Source organism: Natator depressus, chromosome 4 (genome assembly GCF_965152275.1).
Source record: "Natator depressus isolate rNatDep1 chromosome 4, rNatDep2.hap1, whole genome shotgun sequence".
In the NCBI taxonomy this organism is placed as follows: Eukaryota; Metazoa; Chordata; order Testudines; family Cheloniidae; genus Natator; species Natator depressus.
Window position 1 is genome coordinate 42,724,822 of NC_134237.1, and position 26,249 is coordinate 42,751,070.

Consider the following 26,249-nt stretch of genomic DNA (forward strand, 5'->3'; position numbering starts at 1 on the left):
AAAGGATAAAAGCTGGATCCTGTTCTAGGCCCCACTCCCCCAAATTTCATAGTTTAATGGAGAACAAACCTATCTGCTCTATTGCATCAAAAGAAACCCAGGCCCTGACACATCCCTCACAGCACCAGCACATAAAACCTTTAGCTCTGGTCCTTGGATCCCACTGGATTCAACCAATTTTTGATACCTGCCCACAACAGAAAACAAGCCACTCTCATTGCACCACTAAAATTCAGAGCCTGATGCATCCCAGCACGGCAGCGCTGAACCCCCCAAGATCTGGCATGTGGATCCTGGCTAATTTTGGCCCAACCCCCCTAACTGTATAGCATCACATCACAGGAGTATTGCAGATATACTTGGACGTAGGATCTAGAGCCTGCATCAGGCCAATGTTTGGCCCCGATTCCACCAATTACACTGGTTAAATAGGGAACACGTTTATCTTCTCCTTCTACCAACAAATAAAATTGGAATGTCCGTGCTTCCCAGGATGGGTTTTATCTTATATAGGCAACTATACCCTCCCTCCCGAAAAAAAAAAAGTGTCACCATTTTTCACACTTGCTGTCTGGTCAGCCAAGTGTAAACATGTTTCTTGCATCACTAGTGGTCTAAATCTGCGGGAAGGAGGGCAAATACTGGGTGGATCTGCCCGGATCCAGACCAGGGATTGTAACACTGTCGCATGAGGATGGGTTGGGGTGCAAGGCTCTGGAAGGAGTGACCTGCAGTGCAGGGAACACATGCATGGGGAGTGACGGAGTATATGCGATTAGCAGCTTTCTCTTCGGGGGGATGGGTCGGTGTGCGGAGTTTGACAGAAAGCCTGTTGCAAAGTTTACACTAATGGAAACACGGGGAAGCCTGCCTGCTGCCAAAGGGGATGAACGAGTTAATGCAAATCTGCGCACCGCATTCCCAGACGCGCTTTACCTAATCCCTTTCTCATTTATTATTATAGCAACCTAACGCTCCTCCCTGCAAACCTAATCAACCGCCCCCGCCCCCTTGTTGCAGTGCTGCAGGCCGGCCGCTTGCAGAGGGAGGACCCTCGCCTCCAGCCGTGGCGGTGTGATTGGCACCCAAAGGGGGCCAGGGGCCAGGCTCTGGAAGCTGAGCTCTCCATCTAGGGAGGGGAGGCGGGGACTCTTCTCGCCGAGGCTCAATGGCAGGGCGAGAGGGAGGGGGCTGTCGGTAACAGGCCAATTGGAGATCGGGGGGGAGTCGGGGCTGGAAGTAAAGAGTGAAGAGCTCAATGAGTAGGGAGCAAACTTTGTGGCTCTGGGCTGCGCGCTGCGTGGACGCGGGGCAGGCAGCCGCTCTAGCCGTGCCCTGCGCGCAGGGCTGCAAGCCAGCGGGGAGCTGTCCCCCAGCCGCTCCGGGGGCCAGCCCCGCGCTGTGGATTACAAGTGAGCCGGAGCCTGGGGGGAACGGGGCAAAGCTGGAGAGGGGCGCGCGGACAGCTTTGCTCTTGCTGGGAGACTGTAGGTGCCCCCCCCCGCCCCGACACACAGCCCCCCGCCCCTGGCATGGTGAGAGGAGCGGGGCTTCTGCGGCTGCCGGCTGCCCGGCCCGGAGCGGCGCGGCGGAGGCGGGCTGGAGCGCTGGGGATGTACAACTGAGCGAAGCCGCCCGGCCGAGCAGACCATGCTGAGAGGCGCCGCTCGCTGCCTGCGCCCCCCGACAGCCCCGGAGCAGCCGCGGCGGCGGCAGGAGGGGCAGAGCCGAGCCGCCGAATGAGCGTGGCCGGGGTGCCGCGGGGCAACTCACTCGGCGGGGGTCTTCCCAGCGGCGGCGGGCGGCGAGGAGCCCGGCTGCGCTCTGCGGCGTGACTTGCGGGGAAGTTGCCTCGGGCAGGACGCCATCCCCGCCGGGGTCTGTCACTCCGTCCCGCGAGGAGAGGAGCTGCGTCCTGCACAGCCGCTGGGCGGGCAGGCGGCCCCCGGCCAACTCGCCGCAGACCCCTCGCTCTGCAGCCGAGGGGAGCAGCGGCTACTCAACGCCCCGCCGCCCCTTGCCCTGGCCGAGCCGTGCGCGGGAGGCGGGCGGCGCTGTGGATATGACACCCCGCTCTTCCCCACCTGGATGTCTTTGCTGATGGGGATTTGGTTGCCTTCCTGAGACTCCCCGCCGCTTTGGCGTTGCCGGACCTGCGTTGATTGTGTGCTTGTTTTTTTTCGGGAGGGGTGGCTGGGTTTCCACACCCCACGCCTGAGCACCATGGGCCTCCTGTCAGCAGGCAGCCCCTCTCCGTCTTGGCTGGCCCCCTTCGCCTTGCTTCTGCTGCTGCCTCTCCATGTCTCCACTGAGCCCCGACAGGTCTTCCAGGTGCTGGAGGAGCAGCCCCCGGGCACCTGGGTGGGCACCATCGTCACCCGCCCAGGCTTCACCTACCGCCTAAGTGAGCACCATGCCCTTTTCTCTATCAATGCCACCTCGGGGGCGCTGCACACCCGTGCCACCATCGACCGAGAGAGTCTGGCCAGTGATGTGATGGACCTGGTGGTGCTCTCCAGCCAGCCCACCTATCCTAGTGAGGTGCGTGTCCTGGTGCTGGACCTGAATGACAATGCACCTGTCTTCCCAGACCCCTCCATTGTGGTGACTTTCAAGGAGGACACAGGCAGCGGCCGCCAGCTTATTCTGGACACCGCCACCGATGCTGACAGTGGCACCAATGGCGTGGACCACAGCTCCTACCGCCTTGTGGCTGGCAATGAGGAGGGGCGCTTCCAGCTCAACATCACCCTCAATCCCAGTGGGGAAGGTGCCTTTCTGCACCTGGTCTCTCGGGGTGGGCTAGACAGAGAGGCCACCCCCACCTACCAGTTGCTGGTGCAAGTGGAGGACAAGGGAGAGCCACGACGGCATGGATACCTGCAGGTTAATGTCACTGTGCAGGACATCAACGACAACCCACCCATCTTCAGCCAAGCTCTCTACCAGGCCCGGGTGCCTGAGGATGCGCCAGTTGGGGCCAGTGTCCTTCAGGTGGCAGCGGCTGATGCTGATGAAGGTACCAATGCTGACATCCACTACCGCTTGGAAGGGACGGAAGGTGGTGGTGGGGAGGGGGCTGGGGGAATCCCGTTTGAGGTGGATCCGGAGAGTGGGGTGATCCGTATCCGGGAGCCTCTGGACTATGAGACAAGGCGGCAATACTCACTAACAGTGCAGGCCACAGATCGGGGGGTGCCGGCACTGAGTGGCCGAGCTGAGGCACTGATCCGACTCCTTGATGTGAATGACAATGAGCCACGGGTGAAATTCCGCTACTTCCCAGCCACCTCCCGTTTTGCATCAGTGGATGAGAATGCGGCACCTGGCACAGTGGTGGCACTGCTAACTGTGAGTGATGCTGACTCTCCTGCTGCCAACGGAAACATCTCAGTGTCAATCCTTGGAGGAAATGAGCAGCGTCATTTTGAGGTGCAGAGCAGTAAGGTGCCAAATCTCAGTCTCATCAAAGTAGCGGCGGCACTGGACCGGGAACGCATTCCTACATATAACCTCACTGTGGCTGTGGCTGACAACTATGGGGCCCCCCCGCCACCAGCTGGCTCCCCCACTTCCTCTGTACCTCCAGAAGGGGCAGTTGCTGCCCCAGTGAGCCGCTCTTCGGTGGCCAGCCTGGTGATTTTTGTGAATGATATCAATGATCATCCACCTGTCTTTGGACAGTCTGTGTATCGGGTCAATATCAGTGAGGAGGTACCACCGGGCAGCTATGTGAAGGGTCTGAGTGCCACCGATCGTGACTCTGGTCTCAATGCCAACCTCAAATACAGCATTGTTTCTGGCAATGAGCTGGGCTGGTTCTGCATCAGTGAGCACAGTGGCCTGGTCACCACCACTGGCATTGCTGGCTCCGGAACCAGTGTCCCGGGTATTGGCATGGTGTCCTCTGGTGGGCTGGACCGAGAGTCAGCCTCACAGGTGGTGCTGAACATCAGTGCCCGTGACCAAGGGGTGCAGCCCAAGTTTTCCTATGCCCAGCTGGTGGTGGCCATACTGGATGTCAATGATCAGAGACCTCTCTTCAACCAGCCGGATGGCTACCAGGTGTCCCTGGCTGAGAATTCCCCTTCAGGAACTGAGTTGCTGGTCTTGAGTGCCACTGATGGGGATTTGGGGGACAATGGGACAGTGCGCTTCTCCCTGCAGGAGGCTGAGCCATCAGTGACAGCAGTTGGCCCTTTGGTGGCTCCCCGCCGGGTCTTCCGCTTGGATCCTGTGTCAGGCAAGCTCAGTACCATCTCGCAGTTGGACAGGGAAGAACAGGACCATTACTCCCTGCAGGTCCTGGCCACTGATCTGGGCTCTCCTCCTCTCTCTTCGGTAGCCCGAGTCAATGTGAGCCTGCTGGATGTGAATGATAACAGCCCTGTGTTTTACCCGGTCCAGTATTTTGCACACATCCAGGAGAATGAACCCACTGGCAGCTATGTTACTACCGTCTCTGCCAGTGACCCAGACTTGGGGCCCAATGGGACAATCAAGTACAGTATCTCAGCTGGAGATAACTCCAGGTTTCAGATCCATGGCCAGACGGGGGTCATCACCACAAAAATAGCCCTGGATAGGGAGGAAAAGACTGCCTACCAGCTGCAAATAGTGGCCACTGATGGTGGCAACCTCCAGTCTCAAAACCAGGCCATAGTTACTATCACTGTTTTGGACACTCAGGATAACCCCCCAGTTTTCAACCAAGGTGTATACAGCTTTGTTGTCTTTGAAAATGTTGCCTTTGGCTATCATGTTGGCACCGTTTTTGCTTCTACAATGGACCTCAACACAAACATTACTTACCTTATTACAACAGGTGACCAAAGGGGCATGTTTGCCATCAACAAAGTGACAGGCCAGATCACCACAGCCAGTATCATTGATCGGGAAGAGCAAGCATTTTACCAGCTAACCGTGGTGGCTAGTGGTGGGGCAATAACTGGAGATACCATGGTCAATATAACTGTGAAAGATTTAAATGATAATTCCCCTCATTTTCTTCATGCAGTGGAAAGTGTTAATGTGGTTGAGAACTGGAAAGCTGGGCACACCATATTCCAAGCCAAAGCTGTTGACCCTGATGAAGATGTCAATGGCATGGTCATTTACAGCCTTAAGCAAAATCCTAAGGGCCTGTTTACTATCAATGAACAAAATGGTGCCATAAGTTTAATAGGGCCACTTGACATAAATGCTGGCTCTTACCAGGTGGAAATTTTGGCCTCAGATATGGGAGTTCCACAGCGTTCTTCTAGTTTCATTCTAACTGTATCCGTCCATGATGTAAATGATAACCCACCAGTATTTGATCAACTTTCCTATGAAGTCACCATTTCAGAGTCTGAGCCTGTGAATTCCAGATTCTTTAAAGTACAAGCTTCTGACAGGGATTCAGGAGCAAACGGTGAAATAGCTTATAGTATAATTGAAGGAAATTCCGGGGATGCCTTTGGCATATTCCCAGATGGCCAGCTGTATATAAAGAGTGAATTGGACCGCGAACTTCAAGAAAGATACGTTCTCCTGGTTGTTGCTTCTGATAGAGCAGTGGAACCACTTAGTGCTACTGTGAATGTTACTGTTATTTTAGAGGATGTAAATGATAATAGACCATTGTTTAACAGTACCAATTATGTATTTTATTTTGAAGAGGAACAGAATGGTGGATCATCTGTAGGCAAAATAAGTGCTGTAGATAAAGACTTTGGACAAAATGGTGAAGTCAGGTATTCATTTGAAAATATGCAGCCAGATTTTGAATTGAACACAATAAGTGGGGAAATAACAAGTACTCATCAGTTTGACAGGGAAACTCTTATGAGGCAAAGGGGAGCAGCAGTGTTTAGTCTTACAGTGATAGCAACAGATCAAGGGTTGCCAAAACCTTTAAAGGATCAGGCAACTGTGCAAATTTACATGAAGGATATCAATGATAATGCACCCAAATTTTTAAAAGATCTCTATCAAGCTACAATATCAGAATTAGCAGCAAACTTAACACAAGTTTTAAGAGTTTCTGCCTCAGATGTTGATGAAGGTAATAATGGATTGATTCACTATTCTGTAATTAAAGGAAATGAAGAATGTCAGTTTACAATTGACAGTGGCACTGGTCAAGTAACATTAATAGGTAAACTGGACCATGAAGCTACTGCATCTTACTCACTTATTATCCAAGCAGTAGATTCTGGGACAGTTTCCCTAAGCTCAACTTGCACATTAAGCATTGATGTACTGGATGAAAATGACAACAGTCCTTCCTTCCCTAAATCTACTTTGCTTGTAGATGTCTTAGAAAATATGAGAATAGGTGAACTTGTATCTTCTGTCACTGCCACCGATTCTGATTCAGGTGACAATGCTGACCTTCATTACAGTATTACAGGGACAAATAACCATGGAACCTTTAGTATCAGTCCCAACACTGGCAGTATTTTTCTTGCAAAAAAATTGGACTTTGAAACACAATCTTTGTATAAACTAAACATAACAGCAAAAGACCAAGGAAGGCCACCTCGGTCATCTACAATGTCAGTGGTAATACATGTTAGGGATTTTAATGACAACCCTCCTTATTTTCCTCCTGGGGATGTTTTTAAATCTATTGTTGAGAACATTCCTGTTGGTAGTTCTGTGATTTCTGTGACTGCTCATGATCCGGATGCAGATATTAATGGGCAACTAACATATGCAATCATTCAACAGATGCCAAGAGGCAACCATTTTAGTATAGATGAAGTCAGAGGGACAATATTTACTAATGGTGAAATAGATCGTGAATTTGCTAATCTCTTTGAATTAACAGTGAAAGCCACTGATCAAGCTGTCCCTGTAGAATCCAGACGATTTGCATTGAAGAATGTAACCATTTTAGTAACAGATCAAAATGATAATGTTCCTACATTTATATCACAAAATGCTCTTGCTGCAGACCCATCAGTTGTGATTGGTTCAGTCCTAACTACAATTGTTGCTGCTGATCCTGATGAAGGAGCAAATGGGGAAGTTGAGTATGAAATAATCAATGGGGACACTGAAACCTTTATTGTGGATCGTTACAGTGGAGATCTAAGAGTGGCTGCAGCTTTGGTGCCTTCTCAGCTCATATACAACCTCATAGTTTCAGCCACAGACCTTGGCCCTGAGAGGAGGAAAGCAACCACTGAAATGACTGTCATTCTGCAAGGGCTTGATGGACCAGTGTTTACTCAGCCAAAATATATAACTATTTTAAAAGAAGGAGAGCCAATTGGGACTAATGTAATATCCATAGAAGCAGCTAGTCCAAGGGGTTCTGAAGCCCTGGTGGAGTATTACATAGTTTCCGTCCGTTGTGAAGACAAAAGTTTTGGACGTCTCTTTACCATTGGGCGCCATACTGGTGTAATCCAGACTGCTGCCATTTTGGACAGGGAGCAAGGAGTACGTTTGTACCTGGTGGACGTTTATGCCATTGAAAAATCAGCTGTTTTGCCTCGAACACAACGAGCAGAGGTAAAATATTTTATTCAATGAATATTTGCACCTTTTATATTCTAAATAAATTGCTTTTTGTTATATCAGCTGACCATTTTGATTTTACAGATGTTGGTGATCAAAGTAAGTGAAAACTTCAATATCATTCTTGAGATCTGTTGGTTCATTAGAGAAACATAAGCTTTAAACCTGCAACAGACTAGTTTCTTTGAAGCTGAGGATGTTCATGTATAGAACAGCGTTATTAATATTTCTTCAGTGGCAATAGGTTTTTTTTTTCCCCCCTGGTAATTTTGATAGTTATGGGTACAGTGCTGCTCTTCTGCCATTTTAGCCACGGGTACTGCCCAAATAACTTTGGGATACTAAATATCTCGGTCTTAAGCAAAAGGCTTTTCTGGGTCTTTTATACATCATCATTTTAGCTGTAATCCACCACCTCTCCCCCACCTTTTTTGTGTGTGTGTGGTAAGCCTTTCCACTTCTGGCTGAGTTGCTTTCTCTAGAATCATCATATCAATATTGGTCTGAGAATTGGACAGTAGTTGATTGCTGTCTGAATAGCTCAGACATAGTCCTGGACTGTACAAAATTGATCTCCACTGCCTCATGCCCAGTTCATTCCCTTAAATGGATCTCCTATTATATCTCAAAGTTACTGCTGTTCCTCTGGTGCTGACTGTAGTAAAGGTTGTGGAAAAAAATCCTGCTGATGTCCTCAGATTGCTATGAAGTGTAAAAATTATAACATTTTATCAGAATGCCACTTTAAATGATTCACTGGAGAGTGTTAAAAAGTTCTCTCCGTGATTAGCTTGAATATTAACCATGGGGAAATAGGCCCTAGGTCATTAGTTATGAAGCAATAATTAATTGCCATTTTCCTAAGGGCTGTATTTGACTGTAGACTCTGTTACACAGCTGGAAGCATATACCACGGTATTGTCTTTTAGACAGAGACTTAAACGTGGGGCTTGCTTATATTTTTACTTATGCCATAGGCCTTCCTCCCCCCCCCCCCCTTTTTTTTTCCTATGAATCATTTAGTTTTCACTCATAGGAAGTTTTGGAACCAGCACTGTTTTGTCGGTCGACCAGCAGGTGATACCGAAAGTGCACAGTGGTTCAACCATTTCCCTCACAACTAAGCACATTACCTTAGTGTTGTTCAGCCTTTCACATCCAGGAGTTGCCCCAGTCCATATTTCCCCTGTAGAAGTACATTTTACTGTTTCTAAATCAGCAAGAATGCTATGCGTTTTTTCAAGAGCTATGCTGAATGTAGTATCTGGTATTGTGTTATTTGACACATGCAGTTTTTTGTTTCACTTACTGCTTTTTGTTTTAATTTGATGTTCGGTGTGATACTTCAAAGAGTGCAGGATTGGGTTCCTATATAGGTAATTGTTTTGGGCCAGAAATAAACAGTTTTAAAGTCAAAAGAAATCTGTCAGTATGTATAAGGCATCTTATTTTGTTGTTTGCATACACCGTACAATGTTTTATAGCATGTTAGGAAGAGTAATTATGAACTTATAGCTATTTTAGAAATGGAGGTTATTGATTTAAATTATGCATGTTACTGATATTACAAGATTCCTATTATTGCTCTTTGCAGACTATGCAAGTAAATTATGAACATTAATATAAAGAAGGCAAAAAAAGCACAAGAGGAATAGTATGTGTGTAAAATTTTCCATGGTGGTTCGTTGTATTAAGGGTTAACAGTTTTCCTCAGTGGGGAATTTGGGCCCACTCCTGCAAACACTTATTTCAAATAAAACTTTTGCAATTTTGAGACTACTTGCATAAGCAGGGAATGCTCGGGTGAGTAAGGGCTTGCAGGACCCTGTGGTTGCAATAGGTTCACACTTTGTAAAAGTGCCTAATAAGAGCATATGGTGAGCATGAAGAAAGCAAGCACTGAAATCTTAAACCAACTTTAAATTGTTGAACACAAGCCACTCCTAAAATGAAAAGCAAATGTGTTTCTGTGCAAGGATATTGAAAGCAGTGGTTAGGAGCTAGGATTTCATATTATTATTGGTTGCATCTTTATAACTTCTAAAATGCTTTCTCCCCCCAAAACAAACATAATTAGTTTACTGTGTTTCCTTAGAAATACATTATAAATTATCATCCGTTATCAACTTAAAAAACATCTTAATCAGTTGCAGTCTCTGTCCTTACCCTGGGTATGGTATTTACTGATTTATCTTTCACTGGAAGACTTTGCTTACCCCATGTTTGAACAAGAACCACTGAAATTGACATTTTAAGGGCAAGCCAGTTGTCAGAGGGTGCTGAATAAGCACAATGCAATCAGCGTCCTTATTCTTTGACTGATGTTTTGTTTTGCTAAAGCAGTGGTTTGAAAGACTGACTGCTAAATTCACAGATTTAAATTTCAGAATTTGCTGCCCACTTTTTCTTTTTTAAGAAAATGCCACTGCACAACTACAAATAGATGCTACCAGTAATCCTTAAAATTCCAACCTGAAAAGTGCTGAATTTAAAATATGCCTTCTTGCATCAAGTCCACCGGTTATAACCTTTAACTTTTTGGTTTGAATTCTAATTTTTTTTTTTTAATTTGGTGATTTTAATAGTAATTTCACCAAAACCTAGATTAGGGAATAGGAATGCAAAATCACAGAAATGTAGGTCTGGAAGGGACCTCAAGAGATCATCAGGTTCAGTCTCTTGCACTTAGACAGGACCAAATAAACCTAGGCCGTCCGTGTGAGGTGTTTGTTCAATCTGTTCTTAAAAACCTCCAGTGAGGGGGATTCCACAGCCTCCCTTGGAAGCTACCCTTATAGTTAGAAAGTTTTTCCTAATATGTAACTTAAATCTTCCTTGTTGCAGATTAAGCCCATTACTTCCTGGCCTGTCTTCAATGACATGGAGGACAAGTGTTCCCTGTCCTCTTTATAACAACCCTTAACCTATTGGATGACCATTATCCAGTCCCTCAGTCTTTTCTCAAGATTAAACGTGCCCAGTTTTTTTTTTTTTTTTTTTTTACCTTTCTGCATAGGTCAGGCTTTCTAAACCTTTAATCATTGCTCTTCTCTGGACTTTCTTCAATTTCTCCACATTTTCCAGAAGTGTGGCACCCCGAATGGGCACAGTACCCTAGCTGAGCTCTCTCCAGTGCTGAGCAGAGTGGGACAGTTACCTCCTGTGTCTTACATACAACACCCCTGTTAATGCAGCCCAGAATATTAGCCTTTTTTGAAACTGTATCACATAGGTGAATTGTATTCAGTTTGTGATCCACTATAGTGCCTAGATCTTTATCAGAAGTACTTACCACCTAGACAGTTGTTCCCCACGTAGACAGTTGTGCATTTGATTGTTTCCTTCCTAAGAGTAAGTACTTTGCACTTATCTTTATTGAATTATATTGTGAACATGTACATACAACCCTGCCACATGTAATATTGTTATATTTAAACATTCTTATTTGTAATGTTTTCACCTACCTCTTTTTATTAGTATATGTTTGGATTTAAAGAGCCTCTTTGGCAGATAGTGCTGTAGCTATAATTTTACATTTTCTTAGTGTTCCACCAGAGACATCTATAAAGTTATTACTATAATTAGAGGCTAGTAGGTCAAGTACTCTGTTTTCTAAAGCTATGCTTAGTTAATGAGAGAGCAATAGTATTTTGCATTTTTTTTAAGCTGTGTTACAAGGGATATGCAGATCTTACTTCTGAACCAGATAAGAAAAAGATGTTAGCAGAATAAATAGCCCAGAAGAATGTCTGTTTGGTTCTCCTGTACAGCCTGGAACAGCACTGTGGCCAAACGTCATCTTAAATGCTGTGTAGCACGTAAGTGATTCAGAGAGCGCTCAGTGTTACTTACATTTGTTTGTTCAGAATGGTGAAGAGGACAGTAATAGAACATGGGAAATAAGAATGGGTTATTTAATGTTTTTCCAACGGAGGCTTGAAGAGGCCTGGAGGTATGAAATAGATGGCTAGTATGGTGTCAGGGGATATTTTCAGGCTTGGAAATGTTTACCAGACACTTTCTAGCTAGTTGCCTATATAGAAGAATAGCGTGAGTGAGAGGCGGGGCGGGGTGGGGCGGGGGGTTGGGGGGAGGGAAGAGAAGAGAGAGAGACCAGTGAAGTTCAGGGGCAGTTCTTGCCTCAGAAACCTAACCCCTGCACCCCCATCTGTTGGGAAGTGGCATGATGCTGGAATTTGTACCAGGATTCTGTCCCTGGACTCTACTTATGCCTTTTGTATATGTCTGATAAATTTGAATTACTGATGTTGGATTGGGTGAGTCAGAGGGAAAATCATTTTCCATCCGCCACATCCATCCCCATAGGAATTTTCATACTGGATTAGACCTTTGGTCCATGAACTTCATATCTGCCGGTGGTGCATACCAAATATTTCCAAGGAGTGTATCAAATTGTTGTAGTTTACAATGATGTATTAACATGTTTATGCAGAGTTTCTTCTAAACATCAGTCAGTTTATGTCTTGAAGAAATAGGATTTATATTGCATATACACATTAAGTAATGCTAATCCCAAGTAATCCAAAATCATTAGTCAAGTCCCAAAATCATGAGATTAGTTTAAAAATCATGCAATTTAAAAAAATAATATATGTGATGATCCTTTTATTTGCTGTCTGGTTTTGGAACCTTTGGGGTTCTCATTGTCTTTTTTTTCTCCCCTACTATGAGGATTAGAAATTTACTAATTTTAAAAAATGAAACATGAGATTCTCATGTAACCACAGAACTTTAGGAACTGAGGCTTTATGGGAAGCACTAATTATTGCAAGATTTGTGGTCAAATACCAAGAGTTAGCAATACTAAATGTTTAACTCAGCTAGTGTAATTTTGGATATTCTTATTATCCAGTTGAATGTCTGATCCTTTTTAAATCCTGCTAAACTCTTTCATGCAATAATACCCAGTGGCAATGAGTTCCACAGGCTACTTACAAGCTGTTTACATTTGTATCAGTTACAAATTTGTTCTCTTCTAATTTAATTAGGTCCCACTGTTCTTGTGTTATGAGAAAACATAAAACAAACCCCTTAATTTGGTCTTTTCTATACTATTTGTTATTTTGTATACATCTCTCATGTTCCTCTTAAGCTTAAATTTTGCAGAAATTGACTTTTTAGCTCATTCCTTCCCAATCCCCTCTATACATTTCTTATTAATCTCTGTCAACAGATGTTTGAACTTTTTAACCCGATGACTACATTTTTAATAAGTATAACATGCGTAATTAATACTTTATGAAATGGCTCCAAAAACACACTAGATTTTGCATTTTTTTTTTTTAAAAACTCCTTGTTTTCCCATTCTATGAGTGGGTTACAAATGTATGTTGTGTTGTAACTGAGATAGTAGTATGCCTGGGACCACTAGTCACCCTCAGGGAATCTGGGCTAAGGAATGTCATGGCTTAGAGAGTGCCCTCTTGTTGCCCTGAAAATGTAGGTGGGTGGGTACTGAGTTAGGAGGTGGTAAGTGGAATCTTCTTTCTGCTAATTAAAATAGATAATAAGAATCTCTAAAATTGTTCCAGGGAAAACAATGTGTTTCATTATTTTTTAAATTATGAGATTTAGCATTGGTATAGGTGAAGAGGAAAACATTGAGAGGAGAAAGTCGTAATAATAATTAATAAAATGTATATAGTGTTTTTTTCATTAGTAGATCTGAAGGCACATTTACAAACGAGGTCTTTGTCACTTTCCCCATTACATAGATTGTGAAACTGAGGGACAGAGCAGTGAAGGGAATTGCCCAAGGTTAGCCAGCAAGCTGGTGGCAGAGCTGATAATAGTAAAAGGTCTCCTGAGTCTTGGTCCAGTTCTCAACCCAGTAGCTAACACTGTCTCCCCTAAATCCAGGTTCAGACATTTCTTTGTTCCTGCCATATTCAAAGAAATATCCACTTAGGAGAAGAAAACACTCTGTCCAGCCCCAGTCAAAGTTTAGAGGACACAGTGGTGTTGAAATAGTGCAGATCTGGACAAGAGTGAAAATCTGGACACTGTAAACCAGAACTTACTCCTACTGAAGACAATAACAAAACTCCCCTTGACTTCAGTGGGAGCTGGCTAAAATCATAACTGCATAACATAACTATTATAACGTGTACAGTGATTTGAATATGTGAAGTACCATGTAAGTGCTAATTATTATTATAAATGTCATACTCTAACTTCAGACTGAATTCCTGACTTCAGGGCTGTTGCCTAGACTGTTACACATTTAATATCCTCTTGCCTGAGAAATGGGAAGTTGTGGGTTGGCATGGTAATATATTTAAGAAGCTACTTTTGCAATAAAGTGTTTAATATGCAGCACTGGAGAGTTTTACATTACAGTAAATTAGAAAATCTAAAACAGGAATATTTTAGATGAATATTATCTGGCATAAATCATATTTATTTATGTAAGAACAATGGAGTATTCCTTGTATTCATACTATTTATAGATTGTTTTATTCTTTAGTGATCCATAGCATACTAATTGTAACCTGACAAAGGAAATCACTTATGACATACTGAGTAAACAGAGTAAATGTGACCCCTTGTCAAGGTTCTAAAGCCAAAGCCAAATTGCCTTTGGTTTTGGTATTATGGACTCTAATGGGATAGCTGTTGATTGTTTCACATATTACTGTAGTTTGCACTGATCTGGAAATTAAATTAAGTGCTTTTCTTGATGTAAAGTGAGAGATGACCATGCATTATACTATGTCACACATTTATTCCAAACCAATTTGTGTCCAGTAATAAAATCAAAAATGTTCTTTTTTTAACTCATATTTCTTTTACTTAAATCCTTTTCGTGGTAAAAATTTGACATCTTTCTGTTACTTGTGCTGTGTAGTTTATGCTGTTCAACTTCTCACAATGTTCTAGTTTTGTGGCATTATTATTAGCTTAAAAATCCTAGGTTAAAATGCATTATCTTGGGAATGTAAAATATATTTTCTTTGTTATTTCTTCATAGTGTTCATGTTACATTATGAATTTAGGAATAATGTCACATAACTAGACCATCATTTTAACTGGCCTAATCCTGCCACATTCAGAGTGTCTCATACAAAATTCCGAAAAACTCTCAAATCTCATTGACTTCAGTAGTCCCTACCTTTGCCATGTAAAATGTTACACCTAACGTACTGGAATGTGGGTTTCTTTAAAAAAGGTTCTTTGAATCTTAGATTCAGCATTTCATGAAATAGTCAGTGGTTGTCCATTGATTACAGCTACTTATTAATTTTTATATAGGTGTCTTTGGGTTAGGGTTAGGGTTCTACATTGTCATTGGGCATTTCCTGTGCATTTGCTGGACTACACCCCAATGGGAGAGGACTCCTTTGTCTATACCCTTTTTATTGAGAATCCAGAGGGCAGTAGGATCCAGAAAGTCTCACTATTGTTTCTAAAAAAGAAAAGGAGTACTTGTGGCATCTTAGAGACTAACCAATTTATTTGAGCATAAGCTTTCGTGAGATGAAGTGAGCTGTAGCTCACAAAAGCTTATGCTCAAATAAATTGGTTAGTCTCTAAGGTGCCACAAGTACTCCTTTTCTTTTTGCGAATACAGACTAACACGGCTGTTGTTCTGAAACCTATTGTTTCTAAGAGGTTGAAGGTTGTCTTGCCTCCCTGGGACAGTTTACATTACATTTTTCAGCAACAGTTTAAGCACTGGTCTGCACAGTTTTTGCACTGATAAATCTGAAAGAAAAAAAACATTTTAGTTAAATCAGTGCAGCCCCCTAGTGTGGACACAGTTATACTGATACAGATTATTTCAAATGTGTCTAGACTAGAGGGTTGCATTGATTGTAGCTAAATTGGTTTTTCTTACCAATTTAATTATATCAATGTGAAAACTGTCTGAAGACAAGCCCTACGCCTCGGGTGGTCTAATTAGAAATGAAATGTATAAGAATAGAGAGAAAAGAAAAGGAAAACAAAACAGAGTTTGCCTAATATATTTAGGCTTATAGTTGGCAAAAGTGATGCCAGATTGTTGTGGTATATCTTATGATTGATTTCAGTAAAATTACAGTCTTACTTTTGCCAAGAATAAAACTAGATCTGTTAGAGGTGGTATTTCTTTATTTTAGTCTGATTTTTCTCACAATTCCTAATAGATATTGCCTTAATTAGACCATTTGAGTCTGAGACTGTCAGCTATGTATTGTTTTTATAGTGATCAATTTTTGATCATTTTCCACTGTAGCAAATACCAAAAGGACAAATAGTAACAATTGAAAAACTAAAAGCCATAGTTATGCTCTAAAAATACATACATTAACAATAGTAATGCAAAAGAATCCCAAAGGAGGGTTTTAAGGAAGCACTAATGTCTGTACTGCCAACTATGAAAAAAGAAAAAAATAGAGCATTTGCCTTGGTGTTCAATATTTATATAAAAATTGTTGTGCAGACTACATGCACATGAATGCAGTTTTGATCAGTTAAATCTCAATTCATGGTTGTCATATCACATCCATGAACTATCATGCAAATATTTTATATATGGGTTGCAATATGTTTAACACAGCAATCTAGACATTATCCAGATATGTAGACATAAAGGCATTCTGATGACATCTGGTAAAAGCATTCAGCAAAATCAAAAGTTTTAACCTTTAGGAAGTAGTCTTGAAGGTTTCCTCTTTTGGAAGAGGAAATCCATTTTCACTGTATTAACTTTCCACTGACTCCCCATTGTGCCTCTGTGATGGAATCCCCTTATAGGAGGCTTTCCTGGGGCAGCCTCTGGCTAGGGAAACCTCTACTTCTGGCCTCCCAAGAAGGGGACAGTGCAGGGGGCAGAAAGAGATATAAAGATGGCTCAGTGACAGTGGTCCTCCATGCATAGAGCCTTTGCTTCTTCTTGATTCTCTGGAATATCCCTGAGGTCTGTTTGCTGGCCCTGTGGTCAGCTTCATTGTGGGGTATGTGATTGAAATCCTGCACCCTCATGAAACAATTGGGAATAAATTGGTGAGGTTTTTCTTCTTTACCCCTTTCTGTGGGCTGTTTGTTTTGTTTGCTATAATATAGCTGGTATATGAAAAAAGAAACAAAAGAACATGGAAATTTGGTCACACATTTGATGTCAGTGGATTTGCATGAATTTACATGAACAGAGAACTTAATCTAGACTTTGTTAGTAAACTGTTAGATTTGTGGTATGTTAGTTTAAATGTTGACCGTTACTTTTACAATTATGGTGAACAGCAATAAAAGCTTTCATTATTCATGCAGTGTAAGTTAATTGGCCTTCTTGACAAAGGTTCATTACAAACTAATTGCATGTTGAGCCATACACAGTTTGGGACAGACTGTAAAGAGTGTGTTAAGTTATAACATGCCCCTAATAACCTGAGCTCAATAAATTCTTATAATAAAAAATAATACATGGGAGAGACAACCATAAAACCATATTTCAAGGCTGGAGTATGTAAGGGTATTGGTTGATCCCACTGTACCTACTGAACTTCTATCATTATAAGGGATGGTAGTTTTAAGGCCAGATCTCTTCCCCCTTTTCTAGGCTAAAATTTGTGTTTCTAAGGTATGGTGGAGTCTCAGGCTTATGGTGTTGACCCGCTTCTGTTATATTTTTACCTTTGCTGCTGCTGCTGTTGCATGCCTGGTACTTGGTATGAGTAAAAGCCCCAGATCCAGTTTAATATTTAAAAAGGATGATTTATTAATTCTTAACATCTCCCATTATAAACTTGTGTGGTGTTTTACATGTTCCTTTTCATTCATTTTAATCTCAGAGTTGTAATGGGTAAATATATTTTCATTTACAAGCATGGATGGATGACATTGACGGAACAGAGGTAGTCACTCCTGATTCACTGAGTGTTTGAATACTTTACAGCTTTCTTTAGCTTGAAAACATGTTCAGAGGTTGTTGGTTGCGGCATTTATCGTTGGACAGTTTATTAGATAGTTATGTGCATAATTGCCAGTGTCAAGCCCCATCTTCCACTGGTTTTAATTAGGAATTTACTTATTTTATGAACTTTAGAAATTGTAGATGGGATTTTCAGAATAATTTAGACTAGATCCACACAGGGGACTTAGGCTCAGGTTTTCATTGCCTAACTCTAGGTGCCTTGCCATCCAGTGCAATCTTCTGCACTGAGGTAGGTGCCCTGTAAAATGCAAGGGGAGAGCTCGGTGCCCAAGGACATGTCTTCATACAGACTTAAGATGACCTATGTTAAGTCAACTTACAGCCACTGCAGTAATTACTGTGGTTTTTCATGTCCACAATACCCTCCTTTTGGTGGTGGTACGCGTCCCTCACCAGGAGCGCTTCCACCGATTTAAGAAGGGCAGTGTTGGGAGCTGAGCACCTAGGCACTCAGCTCTGCTCCCCACGGAGCCCTGCTGCTGCCTGGGCTCTCAGCTCTGCTCCTTGATGGGAGCCCAGGCCAGGCCTTCAGCTCCCTGCTCCCTGCTGGGAGCCTGGCTACTGCCAGGGCTTTCAGCTCCAGGGCTCTCAGCTGGAACAATTTTTATAGTGGGGATACGGAGAGCTATTGAACCAAACTGCAAACCCTGTATATAATGGAAACCGCTTCAAGCCAGGGGGTGCGGCAGCATCCTCCGCACCCCTAGTTCCAACACCTAGGTCTGCACTCCCAGTGGGGAGCTGGGATCCTGGGTGCAGTTGGGCTCCCACCTGGGAGCCCGGGGGCAGCCAGGCTCTAGCTGGAGCCCACCACTTTCTTTGGGGTGACTGTCCGAGCTGCGAGCCCAGGGGTAGGTTCGCAACAGGGAACCTACCAGCTTTTCCTGTCAATGTCCTGGCTCCAGCAAACAGCTGTGAAATTGACAAGAATCAGAACCAATGTAAGTAAGACAGTGCTACATGGACACTGCATCGCCCTAACTATACTGTCATAAGCCCTACGCCTCTCATGGAGGTGGAGTTATGATGCCAGTGTAGTAGGGCACTTACATCGGCAGGATAAGGCTGTAGTGTGTACACTGATATAATTAGGTCAATGTAAGCTGCTTTATGTTGACCTAACTTTCTAGTGTAGACTAGGCCTAAGGATTCATAGAAGCCAGCATGCTGAGCGGGGATTTGCCTAAACAAGCCATTAAGAAATGCCAAGGGCAGGGATGGGACCTAAACCACACCCCTCAAAGGAATTTAGGGCTTATCTACACTGGCACTTTACAGCGCTGCAACTTTCTTGCTCAGAGGTGTGAAAAAAACACGCCCCTTAGTACTGTAAGTTTCAGCGCTGTAAAGTGCCAGTGTAGACAGTGCACCGGCACTGGTAGCTACTCCCCTCACGGAGGTGTGTTGTGTTTTTTTTTTTTTTTAATAGCGCTGGGAGAGCTCTCTCCCAGCACTATGCCATGACTATACAAGCCACGTTAAAGTGCTGCCACACAGCGCTTTAATGTTGCCATTGAAGACGTGCCCTTAGGCACCTCCATCCAGCCTGGAGTTAGGTGTCTGTTTCCACAGCTGTGAGTCCCCATGGAGGTAGGCACCTAAGCCAGGTCAGTCAGCCCTTTCTCACAAAAAGTACAGTTGTGGTGCCCCCTTCATATTCAATAGCTCAGGAGCAGGGACTAGAACCTAGGTCTCCCAGGAGACTGCATTAATCACTGGATTATAGAATCATTCTCACTCTCTTTCTGGCTCAATGAATATTTAAGTATTTCATAAATAGTGGAACTGCTTCAATAAGACAGACCCACCTCAGAATACCTGATAATCTAATGGTTAGGGCACTCACCTGGGAGGTGGGAGACCTGGGTTCAGGTCTTTGCTCCAAATCGGGCAGAGTGCAAACTTGAACCCAAGTCTCCCATATTCTTCTAATTACTGGGTTATTGGGTGTAAGGGGCCACCAGCAACACCATCAGGACTTAAGTAGATTTGCACATGCCTACTGGCAGAAACCTAGGCATCTAAATGACTTTACTGGTGGAAACTTAGACCAGTTGAGTAGGGGTTTTGAGAATGTGGATTTAGGCATCTAACTCCTTTTGTGTTTGGGCTAATTTTGCTCCCATTTAATGATTTGCTCCCATCGACTTCAGTGGCAGACTTAGGGCAATGCTGGGCATTCTTTAAAATGCCGCAATGTATGTATATATTGTGTTTGGGAGGAGTAAAATCCCATCTTCACATGTGATTTCTAGTATGAAATTTCATATGTAATTGAACTGAATATTAATTTGACATTCAAACATATCTCGTGTGCAGAGCTGAATGATGCAAAGAAAGTACTTGCACCTCATAAGCAGTACTTTTTTTATTTATAAAGTCTCTTAAAGCTTTTCCTCATTTTGTAATTTGGAAGTACATTCAAATATTTGTTTCCATTTTTAAATCTTTTCAGAATAATTTTGTATTAATTTATAAATGGGTAAAATAATAATTTTAAAATTTTAGCCAAATATACGTATATTAAACATCTGTTCTCCTTGTGTTTGGTTACTGGTAACCTATTAATTTTCAGCTTTATTGGCCACTCCATTATTGGAAACTGGGAATTCTAACTTCCAGCAACAAAGTATTAATTCTAACCACTTGAATATGCTATCTCACGTGTACAAATCTATAGTTTTCCTTCCTGAATTGTATGTGGAATCCGTACCCAGCTTGTGCAATAATCATTTAAATAGCATGGTCAAACTTTTTAGCTGATGTTTTTTCTAATGATTATATCTGGGATATTTTTCATCTATCTAGTTGGTGAACTTTATATTAGTTTCAATCCTTGGTAGTTCCAGATATATTTATCCTGATTTTCCTCTTCGTTACACTAGCATACGTAGAGAGTCAGTTAGCTTATGCTCTAATAAATTTGTTAGTCTCTAAGGTGCCACAAGTACTGTTTTGTTTTTTGTTTGTTTTTAGTTGACTTATAGTGCTCTAAAAATGATGTCAGATCAGAAGAGGGAAAAAGTGAATAAGGAAGTGTTATTTACCGCATTACGTAGAACAAGAACTAGTGGTCACCCAATTAACTTAATACACAGCAGATTTAAAACAAACAAAAGGAAGTACTTTTTCATAAAACACAATCAATCTGTGGAACTCATTGCCAGGGGATGTTGTGAAGGCCAAAAAATATTAGATATGTTCATGGAGGATAGGTCCATCAATGGCTATTAGCCAAGATGCTCAGAGATGCAAGCCCACACTTTGGGTGTCCCTAAGCCTCTGACTGCCAGCTGCTGGGGATGGATGACAAGGGATGGATGACCTGATAATTTCCCTGCTCTCTCTGTTCATTCCCTTTGAAGCACCTGGCATTGGCCACTGTCGGAAGACATGATTCTGGGCTAGATGGCCATACTGGGTCAGACCAATGGTCCATTCTTATTTTCTTTCATTAGGGGCCATTGCATTTAATGTTTTTGTAAAGTGAATTTTAATTAGGACAATTTTCTGTTGTATTCCAATAGTAATTTGTGTTTTAAAAGCAGCTTTGGTACATGATAACTCATGCTGAAGACAGAAAACACTGAATTCATATCACAAGGCAGAGAGAGAGAACTTAGACTGTAGAGCTAACTTGTGGTTTTGCTACAAGCTCTGCATATGGGGTAGTGTGCAGTTATGCTGCCTCAGGAACAGACTGTGATTTAGGAAAAGCAAAAAGAAAGCAATATGGATTAGACTTTTAAATGTCAACTTCTTTGAAGCTATTTTTCATAAATGAATGGGATTTTCTTGGAATATTTTTGGAAAGATTAATACAGATAGATGCCTTTACATCTGTATAGTGTCTTCCTAAAAAAACGTGATATTTTCCATGGGCTTTTGTTACCAAATTATATTTTCTGTACCCTGGTGGGTTTTTCCCCTCTCTCAATTTCTGACAGGACGAAGTTTTGATGGATTAAAGAGATTTGTAGTACAGAAACCCAAGGAAACATTTGAAGTATGTATGCAAGCAGAAGGCTAATGCTATGGTTTATTACTCTTTTATTGTTTAAATATCTGTACTTTTATTTGTTTGTGAATAGACTTAATTTACTGACTTTTGAGCCTGACTCTGCTCATCTTGGTGAAGTCAGTGGGAGTTGTGTCACTGACTTCACTGGGAGAAGTACTGGAGCTTTTGGAGTTCAATACACAAATTAAAGACAACATGGATTTTTCACCCTATAAGGTAGCATCAAAGAGCTTTAAATTACTCAAGGATTAATTTATAACTGTGCTGACCTGTAAAAGAATTTATTACATCGGTTTGCACATCAGCCTTCTTTTTTACTATCTAGTAGCTGAGGGTGCACTGAGGGGCTTTTAATGCTCAAGAAGAAGAAACAAGGCTTCAGTATTCTATGCAGATGGTAATATTTTCAGTAAAGGTTTGAATACTAATTGCTTTGTATGCATTAAACTGAAAATCCCATTTTTTGTCATCTTTTTATTTCCTTGCATAATGGTACCAAATGGTTGTAATTATTCAAAAAAAGTTAAATGATCCTGTTGAGATTATAGTTAATTAAACATAGGCAGTGATGTCTTATTTTTCTAAGTCCAGCCACTGACAGATTTAGAACATTGCTTGACCCTTGTACTGGTGGAGAAAGGAGGAAGTGGGAGTGAACATTTTCTTTGCTGGGCAAGTTCATATTGGGTAGGAGAAAACTACACATTCCTGCCAAAATGCTTGGATCAAACTAAAGGAACACAGATGGCTGTAACTGATAAAGGTGTTTTGTTATTGCTTTTCTGCTCAGCACTGTGTGCGCGCGTATGTGTGTGAGAGGGACACTCTGTGTGTGTGTGTGTGTGTGTGTGTGTTTAGGTGAAGTATTTTTGTATAATAGGCATTCGGTTCATCCAGTTATCTTGTATGTAAGTAGAAGGGTACCAAAGGCCAAGGTCTAGGGGCCCAACCCTAAGCTGTGGAGCAAAGCCCACTTATTACATCTATGCTACATAAGAAAAATATTGAATCCTCACTACCAGCTGATCGTGCTGCCTGCACAATCACTTCATAGCTGCTAATATAAATACTAGGTGAAGCAATGCAAGTGATCTGCTTCTTCCTCCCATATCAGATTTTGTCTCAGATGGTCTGTGAAATATACATGTTTTATCCCACTTGGGATTCTGTAATCACAAACCTTTTCTCCATATAAGGTGTGGTGATCTTTTCTGTGGTGCCTGGGTTGGGCTATGTGTAAGAATCCCCCTCTACTATCATGGTTTGGGGTGTCAGTGGAAAGGAGGAGAGCCCAATATTGTGCCCTTATTACATTGGTTGAATGAGTTGAAATTCTTTACACAGATGTGAAGACAAGAGTGGAGAATGTATGATTTAGTTCTTAACTTTACATTGGAAAGTTGTCATTTTTAATAAGTATAAAATTAAACAATCCTTTGGAATACAGTATATATACAGAATAAGTTCATGGTAATAGACATGGAATATGTATCTGGTATAACTATAAACTTTGCCAAAATTAAATTCTTTTCCACCTATAATGAAGTATACTGGTATATATCTTTATGGATAAAAAATATTTCTGTTGCTCAGCAGAGATACTATGTATATTCTGTTGTCAGCATGCAGCAAGAAAAGTAATTTTTCCAGAATTTACTTTTTCAAAAAGTTTAATGACTATTATACTTCAGCAATAAATCCAGAAAAGGTAATGCTCAGTCTTTCAATGCAGCCAAAAGAGGCAGGTCCTGCTAAGCGACCTTTATGGTTCCAGGTGGGCTATCCAGAGTTACACATGTTTTTCCTAGGGGGAGTTATTTCCACCATAAATCAATTTTAAAAGTATTCATTGTAGAGAAAGTGCTTGTAATGTTCTCCTCTCTCTTTTGATTTTTCACAATTATTTAATGTGAAAAGACCATTAGAGTTTCATCAACTGATAGTTCTTCACTTTCTGGATAGTGCAAAATTCTCTCTGGAACAATCTAGTAGTAGTTCACAAATTTGACTGCTTATGAAAGATTGAAATGATCCTCTGAATATAACATGAAAACAAAGGATTTTGAATTGCATTTTTGGCTAAGCCAAGTTGTTAAAACTGAATTATAGAAATAAAAATAGAAGTTTTCTTTTTCTTCCTTTTTATCGCCATGCTGTAGGTGTACATGCAATGCCACTGTTATTTTAAAATTTTGTTATTATTGCAGAGATAGTTGCTGAAATGAGATAAGCGGTGTTCAAATATACAGGAAGTCATGGACTCCAAACCTGCAATGTGATCTGCATGGTTGGGCACTTGTGATTGTGCACAGCCCTGTTGACTCACAGGGGCAAGGGTCTGTCTGCCTGGATCCAGTTTCAGGGTTGGGGCCTTTGTCTCTGTCTGGAAGAGCTTAGAGTCAATAGACCTGCAAATAAATTATATATATGTAATTTTATGTATGTGCCATAGTGTTTGCAGACTTGGATCCAAAGTGTTTGAGAGGGTGATAAGAACGCATGTTGTTAGTTCCATTTATTTTTACAATATGAATGCTATCTTCAAACTATCCTTCTGTGTAGCCATTTAGTTTACTTTCTACTTTCTTTTAACTCTTGTCTTTTTTCTATTTTTATATTATTATTTAAAACCTTGTGTTAGGGGCTTATTTCTTCGCCCGCTCACTTCCCTGGTCCCTCTCGCATGAACAGAGAGCAACAATACCCGAAGTCCAAAGGTGCAAACAATTCAGTGTTTATTGGGGTGAACTTCCAGCAAGCTATGTTTCCAGTTTCCTTCCTTAGTGTCCCCCTTCCCAGCTCTGACACCACAGAACCTTGCCTGTGTCCCTGTTCCCATTCCCCCCTTTAGCAAAACATGATTCCAATTTCCTCCCCCTTAGCAAAAAATGATTCCAGTTTCCCCACCCCCATTCCCTGTTCCCATTCCCCACCCCCTTTCTTCCTGATTGACTACAGAGTATATAGTAAAACTTGAGTTTTGCTTAGCTATACCTTAACCAATAATTTTACTGAAATTTAACTAACCAGTCCCATCATATTGTAACATGATTATCTAACCAATTATATCCCACCACCTTAATTAGTTTACACCCAACAAAATTAATTATACAGCAGACAGAAATAATCACAGAACCAGACAGAGATTATACAGACATACAATAGGGAAATGGGGACTACAGTGACAGAACAACAAAGAAATGAAGATTTCACAACCCAGCTATTGATAAGTGAGTTCTTGCCAGACAGGATGCTATCAAACTAAGTTTCCTTTTACATCTTCTAGGCTCTTTCCTTTCTCTGGAGGTGATAGGAATACAGTCCTGACCAGATAATGCCTAACAGCCCAATAGCACCTTATTTCAGTGTGACTAGTTTGGAATGTAAGGATGTGACCATAGGCTTCCCAGCTTATGGCTGCCTCTGCTTCTTAGCCAGAGGCTTTAGCCTAAGAACAGAGCCTCAGACTGTTACAGTAAGAGAAGGCAGACCGTGATTTTGATTCTTGCTTGTATACCTCTATAACTAGCTAAGTGATAAGAATATACCTAAATTCTTAAAGTATAGACCTTTGCAGGAACATGAATATCTATATCCTAACACCTTGGTTATTTTTTAAGTTACCTGTTTTCAATTTAAAAACAATAATCAATCTCTGTAAAATCATTACACAGCCACCTCTTGATTTACACTGCTCTATATTTTAAATGATTATTCATTTGCTAAGATTAAAATACTAAACTTCCTTCTTGTGTGAAAGTGATGTCTAGTCCACAAAACGTCCATTCAGATAGAAGACCCCTAGACTCCCTTTAAGTGTGCAGTACTCCAAAGTTCTGAGCTCTCTGGCTTTGATCTGGAATAGCTTGTATTTTACTGTGTAGGATTGAGCCATGAGAAGTCTCCATAAGACTCCCTTCCACTAGCCATTTGATTTCATCTACAAATGAGCAGGGCACGCTTGATATTACAGGGTGTGGCTCCCAGGTAGGTCACTGAAGGTGTTGCACTAGAGTCACTCCCTGGCCCACCCAATCCCTGTGGGAGGTGGTGAGGCTTCTTCCCGCTGCACTTGGGCGGGGGGGGGGTAGAGGGGGAGAGACACTGGGCCCTAGGTCCAGGCTATGGAGTGACAAGAGCCATCATGGCACCACTGCTGCTGTTGATATGCTGACAGCTGTCTAAGTGAGCCTGTGGCCTCTTGAGAGAAGTCTTCCCCATCCCATAAGAAGTTATGAGCTCCTACCTGATACAGTTGTCCTCAGAACGGGGTTGTCTTCTGGGGCATAAGTCAGGGTAACAGGGATGTGATCAAGGGATGGGCATGACATAGGTCAGAAATGAATTAAGGGAACCTAATGTAAAAAAAAAATGATATATCTCTTTACCACTAGCATCCTCTGTACTCCACCTACTCTCTCTGAAAAAGACGCAAGTGGTGAAGTTCACACCCGTGCAGAGGACCCCTCTGAGGATTGAAATACTGCTTAAGACCCACTCAGACCTTTAACACGACACTGAAATGGTACATAAGAGATGAGCAGGGCCTTGTGGAGGCCTCCTTGCAACATGCATGGGAAGTCAAGAAACTCGGGCTCTGTTGGACCAAGGGGGAAAGAGATCCAAAGTGGAGGGACTCCCACTGAGAAGATATTGACCAATTCCCTTTACATCTAAATTTAGAGGCTGTTAATTTCCGTGTCCCAGTTGATCTCCTCTGTCTACAAAAAGCACAAAGAGCCAGTTGGCACATTTTATTCCCCTCCCCGCACCGACTTCATAGAA

At 42.3% G+C, this 26,249-nt stretch overlaps 1 protein-coding gene across 1 annotated transcript in view; it reads left to right on the forward strand.

The window, feature by feature from the left end:
* Window positions 1-2,117: 2,117 nt before the first annotated feature.
* FAT4 (FAT atypical cadherin 4) overlaps window positions 2,118-26,249 on the forward strand; it is a 227,100-nt gene continuing 202,968 nt past the window's right edge. The window contains exon 1 of the mRNA XM_074950834.1: window positions 2,118-7,503. Within this exon, the coding sequence (XP_074806935.1) occupies window positions 2,224-7,503 (5,280 nt within the window). The 5' untranslated portion in view covers window positions 2,118-2,223. The remainder of the gene's footprint in view (window positions 7,504-26,249) is intronic.